Source organism: Nasonia vitripennis, chromosome 2 (genome assembly GCF_009193385.2).
Source record: "Nasonia vitripennis strain AsymCx chromosome 2, Nvit_psr_1.1, whole genome shotgun sequence".
NCBI classification, from domain to species: domain Eukaryota; kingdom Metazoa; phylum Arthropoda; class Insecta; order Hymenoptera; family Pteromalidae; genus Nasonia; species Nasonia vitripennis.
The window spans coordinates 16,059,469-16,079,928 of NC_045758.1; the positions used below are offsets into that span (position 1 = coordinate 16,059,469).

The 20,460-nt window shown below is 43.1% G+C and overlaps 1 protein-coding gene across 3 annotated transcripts in view; it reads right to left on the reverse strand.

Moving 5' to 3' along the window:
- Positions 1-17,805, reverse strand: part of LOC100121750 (rap1 GTPase-activating protein 1) — a 148,529-nt gene extending 130,724 nt beyond the window's left edge. For all 3 annotated transcript variants that reach the window (XM_031923381.2, XM_031923380.2, XM_031923378.2), the window contains exons 1-2: positions 17,460-17,805; positions 16,182-16,430 (exon numbers count right to left, since the gene is read on the reverse strand). In XM_031923381.2, the coding sequence (XP_031779241.1) occupies positions 16,182-16,405 (224 nt within the window). In that variant the 5' untranslated portion in view covers positions 16,406-16,430; positions 17,460-17,805. The remainder of the gene's footprint in view (positions 1-16,181; positions 16,431-17,459) is intronic.
- Positions 17,806-20,460: the final 2,655 nt, after the last annotated feature.

The window sequence follows — 20,460 nt, forward strand, 5'->3', positions numbered from 1 at the left end:
ATTTATCCAATTTATTCACAAATATGAATTTATTTGAAATATCTGTTTTTGTAATTAATATGTACGCTTGTTATTTATCTTTTCCAGAAAAAAAAAACAGCATGTATGTGCTTATCAAATAAATATATTTCAGCTTGTGAAAATAGTATTGCATATTCAAGTGCTGGTAGAAAAACACCGTGTGATACAGTGTATCTGTAAACGAAATTACTTTCTTTCTGTATTTCGAAATCATTTATTCCGTTAGTAGTAGTCTTCAAAAGTAAAAAGTTACAAGTTTCTTTTAAAATGACATGGTTACATGCAAACTATACAGAAACTTGTTCTGAACTATCTGGAGCAAATTCTTGTCAACCAGCTGCATTAGCATTTCTAGCTTTTGTCACGCAATATTTTGGAAACTCCTACGACAAGTTGTATAAAGCTGATGAAAAATCAGAAGAGAACGACGATAAGTATGATTTTATTATAGTTGGAGCTGGAAGCGCTGGGTGTGTTATCGCGAATCGTTTGAGTGAAGTCAAGAAGTGGAAGGTACGTTAAATTTAAAACATGAATATAGCTAATGAAGACTACTTAATTCATTCTGGTCTATAAAAGACATAGTTAAGTCACTAGTATTGCAAACAAAATACCGAGTATAAAAAATTTATTCTAGATTTTACTGCTTGAAGCAGGCGACGAAGAGCCTAACATAGCAATCGTACCAGGATTAGCGCCACTTTTGATAAGAAGCAACATAGATTACTCCTATAAAACACAGCCAGAGCCTGCCAATGTTAATGATACCAAAAAGAAAACGTACCCTTATCCACGCGGCAAAGTTATGGGTGGAAGTAGTACAATCAATAATATGTGGTACGTTCGCGGAAACAAACAAGATTACGACGATTGGGAAAGTTCAGGAAACAAAGGTTGGAGTTGGGAAGACGTGTTGCCGTATTTTAAAAAATCCGAAGACGCAAGGGACCCAGAGGTAACCGCGCAATTTTTAATACAAGCTTCCATAGTAAAAGACATTTAATATTTTATGAAACTGTTTAAACACAGGTATTGTCAAAGAGTTCAGAACTGCACGGAACTGGCGGCTACTTAACCGTTGGACAGTTTCCAAGGGAAACCCCAGATACTCCTGCGATATTGCAAGCTTGGGAAGAGTTAGGGCTTAGCAAAATTGACTACAACAATGGTAGTCAAATTGGTACTGCGCGAGCACAATTCACCAATATTCACGGAGCCAGACAGAGTAGCAACGGAGCATTTATTAGACCTATTCGAGGCAGAAGAACGAACCTTTTCATTAGTACGAATTCGCGAGTGACAAAGATCATAATTGATAAAAAGAGTAAAAAAGCAATCGGTGTAGAGTACATACTTTTAACAGAAAAAGCAAACAGTTTGAAAAAAGCTTTCGCTAGGAAAGAAGTCATTGTCTCAGCAGGTGTCATTGATTCGCCAAAATTATTAATGTTATCGGGAATTGGTCCGGTGGATGATTTGCGGAAATTGAACATTGATGTGGTGAAAGATTTGCCTGTCGGACACAACCTACACGATCATGTCCTAGCTTCCGCGGTAATACTTAACTCTCAAAATGTAGTATCGGGATTGCCTTCAGATGAAAGGATGCAAAATGATTTTGCTTATTGGTTGAGTACACACGAGGGTCCAATGTCGAACGTGGGGTATACATCTGTTGTCGCTTTTCATCAAACCTCGCACGAGACGCGATCCGGTGTTCCTAATATAGAGTATTTTGCTGCTGGCATACTGGCAGAAACATCCTTTCAATTCAGTGACTTCTTATTCATCCCCTGGGCTTATTACAATGTGATTGGCGTCGCCGCTATACTCTTGACACCGAAGAGTCGCGGTTATCTAAAGCTTAACACAACGGATCCGGTCAATGGAAATCCAGAAATACAAATGAACTATCTCTCACATCCAGAAGACGTGAAAGTATTGATCGAGGGCTTACAGTTCAGCACAAAATTGATTAATACTACAGCGCTGAGCAAAGATGAATTGACAGCTAATGCACTGGATTTACCCGGATGTAACGAGTCTGGGTTGGAAAGCGACGAGTACTTCGAGTGTTTGATTAAGAAATTGATGTTTCCAGGGTATCACGCAGTCGGAACCTGTAAGATGGGCCCGAAAAGCGATAAAAGTGCGGTAGTAGATCCGTACCTGAGAGTTCATGGAATAAAAGGATTGAGAGTAATAGATGCGTCTATTATGCCTGAAATCGTGAGAGGAAATACGAACGCTCCCGTCATAATGATTGGAGAAAAGGGAAGTGATATGATAAAAAAAGCTTGGATGAAATAAATAAATCATACTTTGCGAAGAAAACGAATAATGTAATTCTGCTGTTTACTGTTGGGCATTCGAGAGAGCCATACGTTAAAAGTCCAGAGTAGAGGCTATCCACTCAACCGAACACTCTGTATAGCTAACAGGCAATATTTTAGAATAAAATGAAAATTTCAAGCATGATTTTTCCTGTCGCCGTAACCGAATACTTCGATTCTCCTTGTCATTCTCGAAATCCTTTAAAATTACAGCATACAAGAATAATTGCAATCGCAATCGATACCTCCACGCAATCCACCCATAAATTAACCATCCACGTACAATACGTCCAGGCTCTCGAGTTCCTCAACTCTCCGAGCAACTATACACAAGGGCCGATGGACGCACAGAAGCTGGCAGCCAGCGCTCAACGGTACGTGACACTTGCAAAGTACCCCAGAGAGCGAGAGAGGACGACCCCTAATGCACCCGGCTATTGTCCTCGTGAAATTTAGCGGAATTATCTTTCCCGCCCTCCCGGCGATCGCGCGCCACATTAATCCTCGTCGCTTCGCTGTATAGCTACTCGCATTGCGCACAGCTAGAAACGAAAGTATAATCGGAGCGCGACACGCGCCTGCCCCATATATGGGGTGAGGGAGGGGGGAGGGGGTATCTGCTGTATATAGGTATGCGGTTTCAGTAATGCAGCTCGCCACGTGTGTGCTCTTCTCGCCGTGTCTCATTGTTTTATTTTCCAGGGAAATTTTTCATTCGTGATTTATCGCGCGACTGTCGCGCAGGAGGGGGTTGCTTGCAGCGCTTCTAAGCTCGAGTGGACGCCGAGCGTATCGATTTGCCAGAGAGATGAATCGACCGGGGGATCTTTGATTTCTGAGGGGGAGTATAGAGTCGACGTGCTGTGTTCCACAGTGACTTTGAAGCACTTTTGCGGTGTGTGTGCTGTTTCTGTGTCGACGATGCGTTTGGAGAGTGTTTCTGAGTGTCTTTCTGTTGTACTCGATATGAGTGCGGCTACGATTGTTGTCAGTGAAAGGGTATAGGTTTTCTTTTTATAGAATCAAGTTTTTTTAGCTTTTGAATTAGAATTTTTATGGAGTATTCATCAAGCTAATTATGCAGAAGTTTGTAATTAACGTTCGTTTCAAAACTTTAACTACATTATTATTATTAGATGAACTTTGTTTCAAAGTTACATGTACAGGCATATACTCTAGCACAATTATAAAATAATAATCTTTTACGAATTTCCGCATGCAATATAACGCGATCAAATGAATTAATTTCCCGACTGTAATACCGACACGCTCTCGCCTATTCAGGCCATTGATAACTTCGTAAACGTCGATTGATGTAATATAACAATAAACTCTGAATAAAATATCATACCGACAGAACAGATGAACGCTGCGAGTTATACGCTCGAGTTAATTTCCATACAGCCAATCGTGCACGCGCTATCGCGATCGTTATTATCCATTATTTCAAGCCCGTCTTTTCACGCATGAATCATCATCATATCTCGATTCAATAATTTTCAGCCCGGCTAATTTTCGAATTTCGAAATAACGCCCCCACGCCGCAATAACGCACGGGAGATAGAGAGTAAAACACAAACCGCATCATCTCCTATAAAAGAGCCGTCGTCGTTTCCCAACTAGCTCGGCCATAAAAACTATACATCGCGCTCCACCCGTGCTGCAGTGGTACACGGAGCCGCTTCTCATCGCCGCATATAGAAAGTGTGGCATTCCGGCGGCAGTTTTGCGTTTCCCAAGGCATTCCGCAGGAGTGCGCGTTCGGAATCCCTGTGCGCGCGTATAGAAAAGGTCTCGGGAAAGAAGAGCAGCAGCTATTTGTAAAGATTCCGCGGACTGCGAAGCGCGTAATTTGCTCTCGGATCGAGCAGAGGAAAGGGAATACGAGCCTTTTCCGCCCTCTCTTTTTCCCTGGTTGCTTTTTGCCTCGTCTCGGTTGCGCGAGTCGATTTTTCCTTAGATGTGCGCGCTCGTTGTGTACCGAGGATATTTGCTTAGGATATATCATTTGAACTACGCCATTATAGCAGTGCTTCTTCAGAGAAGTCGAGTAGCTACACCTCTTCGTGTATTAATTCGTGTTAAAATTCTTAAAAGGCTAATTAAAGCTGACACCGCGCGCGCGACTCGTTTAAAACTGGCAGAACGGAATAATTTCTCTCCAGGCCACCTCTTTAACAGCTGCACTTCACGGTGCGCTTTTTCAAAGCATCTCACGTGTTTCCTTAATTCAAAAGTCACTCAAAAACTCGGACTGGCTCTGTGCTGCTGGAAAAAGCTATGGTAATCTCGTTACGCGCTTAAAGCAAAAAGTCACTCTCGCTCTCTCCTTAATGCCTCCATACCTCGGAGCCGCTGCTGCAGCGTCTTCTTATTCTCAAAAGCAGAGCTCGCGCAAACAGGCTGCTGCTGCTGCTACCGCGTACACGTGCGCACGGGCCGAGTAAAAGAAGACGCGAACTCGTATAGCAGGCATTGCGAGAAAGAAAGACACAGTCGGATCGAGGGAGACACACGCTCGTGAGAGCAGTGGTAGTAAGGAGATCAAAGGTGTCGGGAATCGTACGCACACATGCAAAGTGCACACCTGCTACTTCTACATCTCTCTTTCTCATGCTCAGGGCTCAGTGCTTCTCTTTTTGGCTCGACGCCTCGCTCCGGCTCCGGAGGGAGACAACGCCGAGTTTAAATCCCGGAGAGCCGGCAGATTGTTTGAGTTTAAAGAGCCGAGGGCTTATGCTTATTACGCGCGCGCGCGCGCGCGAGAGAGAGAGAGAGAGAGAGAGAGAGAAAGAGCCAGAGCGCGCGAGAATTCATTGCGCGTTTGTCGGGGATTAATAGTCGTTTTGTTTGGCTTCGCACTGTTTCTCTCTCTTTTCGGCTTTTTTCTCGCGGTGGGAAATTGCTTCTTTAAGTCGACGGCCGATTTAAAGTGCGCGCGTGCGGACACGAGGATCTCCTGAAGATTTATTGGCTGTTTTTTTTAAATTTCGTAATTTCGCTGATCGATGCTCGGCTACATTTATTCCGAGAAAAACGAACCGTTTATCTTAATACCCACCGTGCTACGAGAGAAAAGAAAATGGATGAGCCTTAATTGGTCAAAAGGGTTTAACCCATATTTTCTAGCGCGTTTAATTTCGCCTTTCACGCGCGCCAAAAAAACTACCTGCTAATTTTCGCGCTCGCTGCTGACTTTATACTTTCCCGCGCGGCAAAAACAAGTCGACGCGACGCAATTACTCTTTAGTTAATTAAAGACACCTGAGAGTTCGAGTTCAGAGGCGAAAGTCAGCCGTCATACCGCGCGCGAGTCTCATTGTTTCGAAACGTATTGCGTATACCTCCCCCAAATCCTTAATACCTCAGCAGAAGTGATACATAATACGACAAAATAAATTATCATACCTCCGGCGAGTGTAGGAATAAAATCTTCTTAGCTCGCATCGGCTCATCCATCAGGAATCGCATTATACAAGTCAGGACTCGCGATAGCCCTTGTACAATGTTTTTGCAGCTCGCTCACGTACAGCCGTACGTCCGCTGATTGAACAATGGCCCTCCGATTTCCATCGGAGATTACTACGCGTTTTGCGTCTCAATCGGCCTCGCGATTTTCGGACGTTTAATATATTCCCGGGCATAAGCTGATCGGGCGCGCAATTACTTAATTGCCAGGCAGCCGCGGACATTTGCCTAATGACCCAATTCCCCCCAGGAAACATCGCATCCCCGAACCCCCTCTGGACAAACAAGAGCACAACGGCTCGATCCGATCTGCGCGTAGTTTCGTACACACACACAGAACACTCGGCTAACGCTATACACGAATTATGGCACACGAGTGGCCGCTCGCAAAAAGCCCCTCGGGCTTCCGGTGAAGGCTCTCTCTTACTCGCGGAAGTATAGGTATATAGTACGGGTAAACAGAGGAGTGCGTGTATACGTATGTCTACGCGCCACTGCTTCAGACGTGCGGCTGGCCATGTACGTATATAAATATTGGCGGACGTCTTTTCAGGTGCGCGGACTCGACTGTCAAGGTCGCAGAGTCGGGAAGTTTCTGCGGGGGGCGGAATCAGCCCGACGCTGCTATTTTTATAACGCAAACAAGCTAGAGGCAGTGCGGTGCTGTTTATTATTCTTTATTTCGTGTTGAGAAAATACTCGCACACACACATACACACAGCTCATAGCTGTACAAGAGCGGAGCAGTGGTCCGAGGGTTGCTATCTGGGTTTTATTGCACCCGACCCACCACCGACGCGACGCCCTCCAGCAGAGACGCAGAGGCACAGGGCCTCACTTCTTCAAGAACCGCAGACCAGCCAACACATCAGCGGCACAAGCTTTCTCTATTTTGTTCACATAAAGTTTATTCAGTGTATTATTATTAATTCTCTAAAAAGTGTCACAATTATATTTTGCTCTTTTGTTACTAGTTTCTGTAATAACTCTGTAGTACGAACTCGGCTGTGTTATTTAAATAAATACTACGATTTCAACCTACTTCCAACATCTCGGCTGGTGTATAATTAATTAGGCGGATCGTACGTGCGCCGCGCAGGCTTTGCTGAATTTCAGATGCGCTTCTGCTGGCGGAATTTTGTGTAATAATAGACTTATGCATGCGTGCTCCAGTTTGTTACACTTTCATACGCGCTCGCGTTATTACTTTGGCGAGAATAACATCATACTGTTGCCTTTTCTCTTTTGCATTCTTTTTAAAGCAGGCGAAAAATTCAATCGGCTCATCGAAAACCGCGGGTCAGGGGTCAGCCCTCGCAACGCTCGCGCGCTGCACATAACGCACCCTACGAAAGATAGCGATCCAGAAAAAACGCCGTTCTATAATTGAAATAGCAAAATATGACTTCACCACCTACAGCCATCGCGTATCGCGCCATCCATTACTCCTCGGCAGATTGTGTCTTTTCCCCGGATAATAACACAGCCCAGCGATCCAAATAAAGCAAAACCAGCGTAGTCCAGCTCTCTTTCCCTCTAGCTCACTCGCGCGCAATCGGCGAACTTTAATTATACTCCTCCCTCGCGCTTATCGGCTCGCGCGCACATATGCCTATACACTCCGCGCTTGCGAGCGCGTAGGGAAAAAAGACACCGCTTGCATAATCCCCGCACCTCCTTTCAGCGCTAATTTATTGCTCAAACGATGACCATAGCTAGCGCGCGCTATCTCTCCTCTCCTATATCTACGCGCGGCTGGAATGAGGATGTCCTCTCGCGCCCTTTTCGCCCCTCCGGCAACTGCGAAATTAATTTCATAACCCGCACCTATATAAATGGACGGTAGGAACTAGAGAGATAGAGAGTGAGAGAGAGGCCCCCAATCTTTCTCTCGCCGCGTCTACGCGCCGGTTTATTATTAATATGCGCCGAGGCTGCTGCCATATACTCTCCGAGTGTGATAGCGATAACGAGCGTGCGAGCTGGGGCATGGGAGTGACGCTCAGCCTTGATTAATAAGTGAGCGTTCGATTTTGAAATTTTTCAGATGCACAAAGCGCGAGGGGCGGAGAGAGAGAGAGAGAGAGAGAGAGAGAGAGAGAGAGAGAGAGAGAGGGGGAATTGAATCGTGCATGGTAATGGGATTTTATTCCGCCCGAGCACGGCGTTCGAGAGGGAGATTGATTTTTCGGATTGCCTCCGTCGAATGCGCGCAATGCAAATTCGGATTTGTTTTCCGTGCGCGCGCGAGCGCATTGTTCTCTCGCCCCGATGATGGCAAAAAGCACCGTGCAGTTCGAGCAACAAGAGACTTTTCCGGTAACTCGAGGATTCGCGCTCGTCAAATATCGGCGAACTCGAGGGGATTCTCTGGGAAAGCGATGCGACGTATCTATGCGCACGATCCCTCAACAGGTGATTAATCATGCCGTTAGAGACCGCAAGGCCGCGAAAGTTTGCAAAGCGCAACCGAACTTGCCTGTGGCCGATAATTGAATAATTTCTCCATCCTAGTATACAATTCCTCGCGAAGCGTATAAAGAATTCCCGTGCGACTGTTTGATTCGCGCTGAACAACGAAAAATTCGAATACACTTTCAAAGCGTCCCACTCCCGCGAGAACAAGTGCGCGCCACCCACGCAAAAAATAAACAAGAGGGCATAAAGGACCGGGGCTACGACAACGCGGCTGTACGGCTATACTCAATTAAAACTTCAGCCCGAATCATCAGGCTTAAAAAGCCTCCGCTGCGGTAGTGCGCGGACGAGTTTTCCCCTTTGTTGATAATCGACCTTAGCCCCGCGGCAGCGCAACTCTCTGCGCGACGAGTTTCTTGATGATGACACAAAAACGGTACTGGTATACGCGCTAATTTCTTCGTACCACGCTGAATCTCGAGAGGAATAATTGGATCCGCGGTTGGGCATGCCGCTGAGATGCAAATTCAATTTGACTTTGAAGCGTGAGTTGGCAGTTGGCGATGCCTGCTCTTTTCGGAGGATCGTACTTTGGACGGTTATTTTTAACCGAGATCTTTTCATCGCGTAACATTTTAATCGAGTCGAGTTTAAAGTTCTTAACAGCGATTAGCTGTGTACATAACCCTGGTAGAAATCGCAACCAATTTTAACCCAAAAATAAGCTTATAAGTGTCGAATTAGCTTATCTAAGCTAAGAATATTGGGTTATAATTGGCTAACAGCGACATCGTTTTAACGCAAAAATAAGGTTATTTTTGCCCATATTGTTTTTAAAGAAGAGATACGTAACCTCAACTGTAAATAATAATGCAGCAAAGCAAAAAAACGCGGTAAATATTGATGAGAGAGAGTACAGTTTTGTTACTAGGGGGTTTTTGGGGTCGCCGATAACGAATATCGCGACGGCAATACTCCCCGAGGTACCTGGTGCCCAGGGTAGACAGTATTAATGTCGTCTCCTGGAGTTTTGTTAGAATTTGAAACATAATTAGTCGAAACTCGTTACTCGGGGGGTATCGAGGTCGCTGAACACGAATATAGCGACGGCAACGCTCCTCGAGTTACCCGGTGCCCAGGGTTGGCAGTATCAACGTCGTTTCCTGGAGTTTCACGGAAAATAACGACATATTTCGTCGAGACTCATTGATTGGGGGTTTTTGAGGTCACTGAATACGAGTAAAGTGACGATAATGGCTTTCTAGGTACCTGGTGTCCAGGGTAGACAGTATCAACATCGTCTCCTGGGATTATCTTAAGTATAGCACCATATCCATGCTCAGTGGCCCCAGAAATCCGTGAGTAACGTATTTCATTTAATTACTATTCAATTCCCACAAAACTCCAGAAGATGACTTTGATACTATTCACCGTGGGCACTAGGTACCTCCCTAAACAAGCCAATGCCTAAGCTAACTCTTCTACCAGGGAAGCTGGCCCACATAAAAGTCTGACGCGATTATTTTGAGCAGTAAAGATAGTTTGCCATTGTTTTATGAGCAGTTAAAATCATCTAAAACGATACGTCCAGCTTATCTTGACCCAAACAAAACAAGTAGCAACTCTCCACCCCTCCAGAGCACCGCCACTACACCATCGCCCAAGTTCTTAATTACACGCCTCCACCCGAAACTCGTATCACGTCATTCGACCAACGTAGGCCAAGGCAAAGTAGGTATCAAATTATGAGCGTACTCTACTTTCCGGTCCTCCGCTGATGCTCGTCGGCGCGTGACGTTTAACCTTGGATTACGCAAGCTGCGGGAAATTGATGCGCGCTAAATCGCCGAGAGCAGCTGACTCGGGAGTTTTTCACCCTCAAAGCGCACGCGAGGGAAAGAGATTGTGTATTCACGCAGATTTCGCCAACGCGAGCAACGCTCTTCGCGTGTCTGGAATATAAGCCATCCGAAGAGAGAAGATCCAGCTTCTCCGCCAGTTTTCTCGCTTTTTTATTGCGCCACTGGATGTGCGAGGGGAGGGGCAGTTTCCGAGCGATAGCACGAAATCGTTCGAATACGTGATTTCGTGATATCCGGCTTTTCGCAAAGCTTTGTGTACGGACGCGGATAAATTTTAAATGGAGTTGCTGCGATGGTATTGAAATGCCGATGTTTATAGTATCGATTAACATTGAAATGCATTATACCGTCGCTGTCTGTAATGCAATCCAGACACTCGGCTTTCAAATGATTGCATTGACGAGTGCATATATGTATAAGCTTTTAAATTCACGCGACATTTTATTTGTGTTATAAGCCGAGAGAAAAGGAATAATGATTCACGAAGGGCAACAAATTTATAATTTAAACGAAGCAATCATTGTAAATTTCGAAAGAATCGTGTACCGTTTTATCAAATCCCACAGCTGTTACATCTCGAGATAACGACTATGGAAAATCGAGTCTGATGGTCTTCTGTAACAGCAATCTCCAGCAGAGAGTAGAGCTTGGAAACTCCAAAACAATAACAATTTTCCCAGTTCGCTATCTTATCACGCTCATGAAAAAATGATGATCCCCCGCGTATAGCTCCAATAAGCTCGGAAACTGCGCAAAGAAACTCGCATCAGCTTAGCGAAAATTTACCGACTCTTTTTACTTTGTCGAAGAAACTCCGAGCTTATCCTGTCGAGTGCGTTTGAATTTGTGAATAACGTGAGCGTCAGAGTCGGTTAACGATCAACGAAGCACAGGCTATATAAAAGTAAATCTCGCGGAAAAGTTTTATCGGGCGATCCTATTTACCTACCGGTGTGTAACGAGCTTTTGGAAAATATATAACATGAGCATACGCTTGGATCAATCGTAAACGGTAAAGATTCTTTTTTTATTCAAAAATAAACGTCTACATAGCATGTCATACATACAGAGAAAAGCCTGAGAAGATCGCTACAGCAGCAACATATCGCACAAAGACGGCACTCTAAGCTAACAGAGAAGAGAGGTCTAGCCTGTGGGCTGCGTGCCAGGAAAGAGGAGCCGCTGCGCCACAGCCTGCCTGGATATCCGGGGCCAACCGAGAGCGTCTATAGGTATTGCCGCAGATCCGCACGCGCAGGTCGCCGCGTCGTCCCCTCCTGCACGACTCGCTAATTGTGGCTTAAGTGCCGATGGGGCTGTCCCGCCGTGCGTTACGTAAAAAAATGTCATCGCGCTTATGCTCACTCAGCCGCACGATCGAGCGATAGATTGGCTGCTAACGGGGTCTATAGGGGGAGTCGATCGCTCGAGAGGTGATGAAGTCATTTTTTCGAGGATGATGACTGGAGGCTTCGCTCTACGTTGGAAGTGGTGCGTAATTTTGCGACAATTAATTTGAGCAGCTTTTCGCTGTCGTATTGTCGCTTGACTTGAATGTGTTGGTTTTGTGAAGTTTTTTTTTAAGCGCGATGACTAAGGAGATTTGTCGGCTTTTTGGATTAAACGGTGGGGGTTCGATGAAATAATCTGTCAACGATTATTTCGATGCTTATAGGCAGACACTTCTTGGATTTTTTAATGCTAAAAAATGATTTATGAAGACTTTTTATTTGAACAATGAAAGCAGAGCGTCATACGCATGCTTTGCCTTTTGTGACGTTATAGCGAAGACTATATGCTTTCGTGTAGACTGCATGCACGTACACGTGCTTGCGAGCAATATTGCGGTAAATAAGAACTCATTATGCTATCAAATTTACATAGACGGCGTCTGCCTGTTCAGGCAATGCAATGTTCGCTCTCAATATTGCGACAAACGAATATTCGAGAATGGCCGATGAGTGCACACAAATGTAACTGTATTATTAAGCGATGGTAAAATAAATAATTTAATTTTGTAAAAAATATATGAGTTGAGCTTTACCGTGTCAATTCAAAGTGTGATTTTATCGGTAAAAGACAAAAAACGAAACTCACTGTTTTCTTTTCGTAACTTAACAACGTCAGAAAATGCACGCATTAGATGCACCACAATGAGGTTTTTCTTGGAGAGAATAAGAAGTTATATTTATTTGTGAATCCGTGTCAGTTTTGTATAAAGTCATCCGGTCATTATAATAGTTTATAGCTTTAGTTCTTTGAATTTTAACTTGCAGACGTTGCGGTAGGTCATAAAACGGTGCAGTAACACTAATTAATGGGGCATCTAGATTAAATTAACGCGATTCTCACATTATACTTAGCGATGCAAATGCTGCATTAAGATATCAGGGCAAGCCATACCTTGAATTTAATGCGGAAGCGCCATAATCCGCAGCACTCTTTTCTTGCTGCTATTACTATGCTGAGACTTGGTTGCGATTATTTTCTTTTTATTCAAACAAAGTTTTAATAAACAGATTTTTATGGTGATATCCGTGGTCATTTTATTAAAAAAGTTTAATAACCACGACAGAACGCGAGCATTCTCATATATCAAGAGAAGAATATATTCAAATGAAATCGTCGTGAAAAGCTACATTCGAAAAAGTATAAAAAGTATCGACTAGAAAGTAAAGTCTTTCATCGACGTACGAGATATTGCAAGTTGAACGAAACTACAAATGATAGAATCCAGGGATACTAAAAACAGAAAATAGCAGATATTAACCTTCTACTCATTGGCTCTAGAACGTATTTCGCTCTGTCATAAACGTCATCACGAGGTAAAACGTTTGAAAAAGATCCGTATTTTGCATAATGTTCAAACTTCAAATTGAGAATGGACTGCATTTCTTGAAACAATAATGAAGCGTTATTTTATCAAATGGAAATGCGCAACAAAATTGGATGAATCTAGGACTAATGCTATATAGGCATAGAGAAATTGAATTCCATATTCTTATATCTGCATACGTTATTCGAATGTTTGTGCTATCGATGTAAAACAAGTAGACAAGTAAAATAAGAAAATTAATTCATCGATTTGATATTTTCAATCGTAACCAAAAGTGAAATTGATATGGACGTTTCTATCAATAAGAAAATAAAAACAAGGAAAAATCTTCTTCATTCAAGGTGTCAGCACTTTTATCGGAAATCGTATTCTACAGTGATAGATTTTTTCAGTGGGAATAAGATCGAGAAAACGAACACGCGAGACAACCTGCTACTATAAAGGACATACATATATACCATTAAAGAATTGATTAACTCCATTTAACGTTTTTTTTTATCAGTGATATACCTTAGCTACCGATCGTTTTAAATTAGAGATCGCTACATAAGTTTTTATGATTTGAATTTGATAAAACAAATAAAAATCATGCTCAAGAAAAAATAGCTAATATCAAACTATCCTCGTTATTATTTTTAAGATAAACTGCTTCCTCGGGTGACAGCATTAAGCACACAAGAGCGGAAGCTGAAATATTGCAGAAGTTCACAAACTCCCAGAGACCTCTAGCTATAACTGGACAAAGATATGTCTCTGTCCGCGTATAACAAAGGCTGCCCATCTCCTCGAGTAAGTGCCATTATTTTTAAAAATTCTCTCCTTCTCTGACACTTTCATTTTTCGAACATCTTTCTTCCGGCAAGATTCACTCTATTTCTGTATCGCCGTTACTCTTCATTTTTGTCTTACTGTTACTACCGCGTGCGCGTCCCGTGCAGCAGGCCACGCGAGAGACCACGCTCGTTTTCGTGCGCCGAGAAAAATGAAGGAAAAAAGGGAAAGAGAGGAGAAGAAAAATAAAAGAAATCGCCCGAGAAAACCGAGAGAGTAAACACACGTGTGCGTCGACTCGTCTCCTCTCTATCAACGCGCGATCCGACGCGAGCGGGCGGCTGTATTTTTTCTTTTCTCTCTTTCAACAAGAGAAAAAAGGGAAGCAGGCACGAGCAACAGAGACGTATACTCTGTGCCGCGGTGATAAGCGAGCAGGTTGCTCGGCCGAGTTTCCGTTTTAGTTTCTTCTTCGTCTCTTCCTTCGTTCGTTTTTTCCCCTGTGCATCTTCCGACTCTCTTTTCGCCGTTTCGTTGCCTTTCAGCGGTGTATTCGCGAGCGCGCGACGCATTCACCCGTTTCCTTTCTCCGCTCGCATGCGCGCATCTCTTTTCGGACAGGTTTCGAATGTGAGGATGTTCTTTTCCGCGCGTGAGCGCAGTTCGACATTTTTATAAAGCACAGGAAGTAAGCAAGTTTCGTTGAATAAGGTATTAAGCACTAGATCGAAAATAATTGAGGTGCTTACGCACGAATGAGCGAATTCATAATCTGGGAACATTTTAAAAACGTATGTTGTTCTCCTTGACAGCGTATTTTTACGTAATCTTCTACATAATAACGTCATATACCATTTGAACGGGAAAAACTTTAAAGAAATAAAAGATGATTTTTCTCTGGCGACTCCTTTTCTTGACAATAATAACGGCTTTGGTTTGCCAAAGGCAAACTAATCGTAAAATGTTCTATTCTCGAAGTTTATATATGACGTAGGTGTTCGATAAACATTGATTTTACTCGAGAAAAGGCTTATTTTTCGTATCCACGCAGAGTTGAAGATGCGCTTGAGACGAGAAAAGAAAAATTTGGTGCACAAAAATTTGGTCAAGCTTTTTGACTCCCGAGTATGCAAATCCGAGTCTCCATTCAATCACTTCGAATGTTAACGAATGTTTATTCAGTGAATTGTCAATCATCAATGATAATTGTCGATTGTTTAACAGGCAAGGTTTCATGTGTAAACGTATATCCTGCGAGCAATTTACTTTTCAAAAGCTCCATTGATAAATCTGTTATCGATATTAAAATATCGGCGTGAAAGTTTCAAAAATACTTACGTATTGCCATAAATTTTAGATTCGTCGCATACATATAAAGTTGAGGATTGCAGTGCTACGTTATATCCTTTATCCGAATGTATGAAAGTCATATAATATTCATGTACTTTGTATGAATCTGAAGATTACTGAAGATCATAAATTTTTATTAGAAAACTTTATATCAGACGTGTTCAATGAAGTCCAGTACATACACAAGAAATACACGAGTTCGTTTGACCTCAGTGAGTAGGAATCAATATATTCGAATGAATACGCCGGTGCTCCAAGCTGGTTAATCCGACAGTAAATGTGTGCACTGGGATTATGTGACTTGTACTTACTTAAATATTTAGACTAACTAGAAAATGTACTATCAACCTGATTGAACGGAATCCATGAATTTTTTAGGTCCTGATATGTCTACTTTTTATGCGAAGACGAAAACAAATTGTCTTGAATAGTGGTATTGAATAAAAATTCGTATCGCTATAATAATTTCAAAATCATGCAGCAGTCAAGTAGATGTAGAATTTGCGTGAGTTCCATGGACTAATCTTCTAAAGATACACACATTCGCTAATGCAATGTATTTATTCTAAAAAAAGTCTGCGTACATATCCTTTATAAGCTTTCATACACTCTTTTGATCCCCTGCGTATATTTATGCAGCTGCGTTAACATCAGTAACTCTATGACACAATATTCTTCAACCCTTACATTATTGCTCGTAATTTTATTAATTTAATGCACTCTGGGCATAAGAAAATTTTACGATAAAACTTCACTCGGTGAAGATAGTTTAGAAACCAGGTTAAAATTGGACGATGTATATTTCAGCGTCGGAAGGTGAATTTCCGCGAAAATTGCATGAATAAACAGGCGAGCGCGCCTTGAGTAAATATTTTCTAATTCCTCTCGAAACATGTACTAATTCCCAAATATAAGCTAAAAGGTTATGCTTCAAGTAAAGGCAAAGTATACATCTTATTTAATTCTTTTAAGTAAGATAAAACTTTTTTTTTATTATATCAGTAACCTACTCAAGTTTAATTGACGAAAACGCCCAAACGCCAGACAGGCTCGCAGACAGGCCAATAAGCATACGAGAGACTATCACGTATATATGTATTGGAAGTGCAAGCTGGCACTGACCTGTTGTTGAAGATGTTGGTGACGATGATGCGCGGCTCGGGCGAGAGCCTTCCCCTCGGATTGACCGAGGGCACCTTGAGCAGATCGCAGGAGGACTGATGCCTGCGGTAATCGTGACAGGTCCAGCTGTTACCCACGACGTCCTCGCCGGGCTTGATGGACTGTCGTCGCGTGCCCTCGCCACCCCCGCCTTCGGAGAGATGGCGGACTAGCGGACGTCTCATCGCTCAATCGCATACGTCCACTTTTCTGAGAACAAATGACCAATTTTTCTACCATTCTGGTGACTTGATTAGATACAATAGCGTTTTTTGTTGCGTCCTAGTGCACATGGCTGACGAAATTGTTTCTTTATAGATCAATAACAACTAAACAATGCACACTTTGCAAAGCTACCGACGCCTCTGCTCGCATATAATGTTGTTCGAAAGTAAAAGTTCATGTATAAACAAGTTGGATAAGAGGACAGTGTGGCAGCGTATCTCCGGCGCTTTTATTACCCAAAAAAATAAGCACCAAACTTTCCACGTTCTTAACTCAGCTGAACTTTTTATTTCCCGCGCACGCTACAATGCCGATCAAACAATAGAATGCACATCCTGCGAAATCAAGAGAACTGTGTGAAGAAAGTAAATAAAGAGCCGAAAATCCACAAACCTTCGTTTACGAGGAGATCCACGCTAAATAAAACCGAGTTTTTTACGCCTCATAATAAAATTCGACAAATTGAATCCAATTCTTCGTGATCTATTTGTTTATGCGTTGGATCTACACTGCCCTGTTTAGTCTGGCTTCCGAGAAGGATATCAAAATATTTGATTAAATTCAGGATTTATAGGATTGCCTGCGCAAAAGCTTTATCTCTATTGTGCGTGTGATGCAAAGTATCGAGCAAAATATACTATGAGAGAAAACGATGCGTTTATTCTTTTGTGGTGTGTTATTTCGGAAGTCAATCGAAAGAAGGATAAAAAAACACACTCTGAAAGGTGCATTCTATCACCGTTGCATGATCAGTAACTTGTTGAAATCACAGATACGCATGTCGGATATCTTGTCAGACCGAGCATTCAATAAAGAGTATAAGGTTACCGCGAATAAACAACGTACATATGGTTACGAGTTTCGCAAACGCCAACAATCGCAAACGAACGCTGCAAGGTTATGGCTGTCGCGCGACTGCACGCGTCACTATCAACTGTCAAGTCAGATCCAAACAAACACAGCACGATCTACAAATATCTCGCAGATACAGAGGTGAAACAAAAACTCTCTTACCTCTATGTGTCCGAACCTTCCTCCGATGCGATCAGCCTCTTCGCCGGCAACAGGCAGCAGCAGCAGCAGCGAATCACAGCACCCGAGCTACTTATGCTCGCGTCAACGGTCAACGGCAACCCTGTCTGTCTGTGCGCGCTCGGACACGTTTCCGGCGGTGGATTACGAGTACTTACACGGCAGCTCCCGCGAGCGCGCCCGGTTTCGTCTCGTGCGGGAGACTGGAGGCGCGCGAAAACTCCGGCCGCGTGCGATGATGATGTCCGCCCGCCTTGGAGGGAAGGGGGCGCCCGAGAGGCGAGATTTCGCGCAGCCGATGCGCAGACCTGGCCGCGAGCGCGCGCAAAATCGAACGGGGTTGAGCTTTTCCGGGAAACGAGGAGAGGAATAAGGAATTAGAGTCCTCCACCTGCAGGTTGCTTGGCGATGCGCGCTGGCGTCGTGAGTTGCCGCGAGGCGGCGACACTTCATGGTAACTAGATGATGTGGGAATTGGGAAGGGATTAGCGTGCGTCGGTAAGGTAGGAAGGAAGACGAGTGTCTTTTGCGGTGGTAAGTGAGTATTATCGATAGTGCAAGCAGAGAGTCGGATCGCGTATAACAGTGGGCGCGGTATAATTTTGAACATAATGACACTATTCAGTGATAAAAAAAGCCGTATAAACAGTATTAATTTGTTCGAATTTCTGTATGTTTATTTTACCTGTTGCGCATGCATTTTATGAAATATTTTATAGACTCAAAAAGTGAACATAGAAACATATGATAACAATGAGGAATGTATTTAACTTTTGCCGGGAGATTCGCTCAAACTTTTAAAATTAAAATTACCGCAATAAATAAGAACAAAGCAGTTATGCCTATTACTTCGTCTAAATCAGTATTCAGCGCATTACTTCTGTCTAATATTGAAAAAGGAACACACAGGAGGTGAGACCTGAAAACACTGATGTGGACAGAAAGGAAAAGCGAGTCCGCATAACCCTCAAATTACCATATATCGATCGGCAGAGGTACTCTATGCGATTGTTTCCATTATATAGATATGTATACAATACGTGCGCCTGAATCGCGCGATATACACTAGAGAGACGACACCAAAAGCTATCTATATCGCTGACTAGTTTGTAAATTACGTGTGCGGCTCTGAAAAAATAATGAAATCAGCATGACCAAGTACGCAGACATCGCGAAAACGCTTTTGCAGGTATATATTTAGTATACGAATTGATAGAGTCGGGAGAGACGGCTGATCGATTTTGCTATTGTTATCCGGCTTGCAGTGGGTGTATGTGTTCGCATCAGTTTTAATACGGCAATAAAATGCCTTGTGATAAACAGTAATATTCATTTAATAACTTTATTAATTTTGTAAAATTATTTATTAAAAGTATAATAAATATCCTCAATTACCAACTAAATTATTAGGGTGTGTGTACTGTTTCTTATTACACAAAACTTCATTTTTTGTTGTGCAATAATAATAAAAAAAAAAAAAAAAAAAAAACTAACAATCAGGTGTCGGGCAATAAAATAAAAACCTAATTAAATCACAATCTAATCATCACCTCGCCACCTCGAACAGTATACATTCAACATCAAAATCCAAGCTGCACCAGTCATCGTCTAATCTAATCTACCTCAAAACAAACTACCGCTGCAGTATCTTGTCCACGCGATAAAAAAAAATGAATCAATTCGCCGTGACTTCTCGTATAACTATCAAAAGTTCTCCCATAAAACACCGAAACCTTATAACGTACACGTATCTTTATAACACACTGCATCGGCGACACAGTTTACGAACAGCCGCGCACGTGCGGCGGATAATATAACGGAGCTTATACATAGAGCTGCGACACGTGTGCGTCGTCGTGTAAAAACGCGCTGCATTCGAGATTCCAGAGTGCGGCAAAGTCAGGTGCAGCTGCGGAAGCTTAGATCAGCGACCGTAAATAAAATATAAGAGCGCGGGAGGACGGCTGCGGCTGCGGGTGAAGTTGATCGATGGCTTGGCTGCTTCTCGCCGATTTTTCTGCGCAAGCGGGTTTTCTTGATTGCACACACGCGGATTTATTGATGTTTCGCTCGGAGGCATGAGTGCTTTTGGGATGACCATACACAGTATGTACCCTTGGGAGATAATCCGAAAGTTCTGGCTGGCTTCTTTTCATTTTTCGTGCAGAAGCTAGCGCGCAATTGTTAGAAAAAAATAATGCTAGCTGTAACTCCTCGAACGGCGATGTAAATTGCTCCAACATATAGGAGAGCAATTTTATCACCGCAGCGGCATTTCGCCAACGACTCGACGTATGTGGAACAATGCGAGTGTCGTGAGCGGCGTAAACACTCCCGCAGCGCAACGACGAAAGTGCATCTGTCGCGTTTCTCCATCACGCACACGTGCACACGCGCAGCTCAAATGGAATCGCGTCTATCTCGTGAGCACGGAATAGTTGGTCGTCTCGCCCACGCGGGACTTTGCCTGAATGAAAAATTAATAGACCTCGAGTACCGATTGCCTCTCTCCTTCTCTCTCTCTCTCTCTCTCTTGCGCGAGAACTGCGCGGACGTAAAATTATCGATTCGTGTACAATATAGACCTAGACGCGGCGAAGAATGAGATATCGGTGAAAGAAATTTATGAAATGAAAAGTGCGCGGTAAATATAGAGTCGGCGCGTTGCGTGAATGGCTTCGCTCGAGCTGAAGACAAAGTTTTTTAATACCGCTGGTGTATAGGGGGAAAGAGAGCTGAAACATTGGCTGTAACTTTTTCCTTTTTTTTCGCCCTGCGCTTGCTTAGGTATTGATGGAATTTTAAACTTCTCGCTCCTATTCTTGGATTCTTCTCCATTTTAGCCTCTGTATTTGATGTCTTCATCGAGTTCTACGCTGACTTTGAGTCTCTGATCCTCGAGCGGCTTATACCTCAGGTTTTATAATTTAAAGCGATCATTCCGAAAACTCAAACGAAGCCATTAGACAGTCGAATGAGCGAA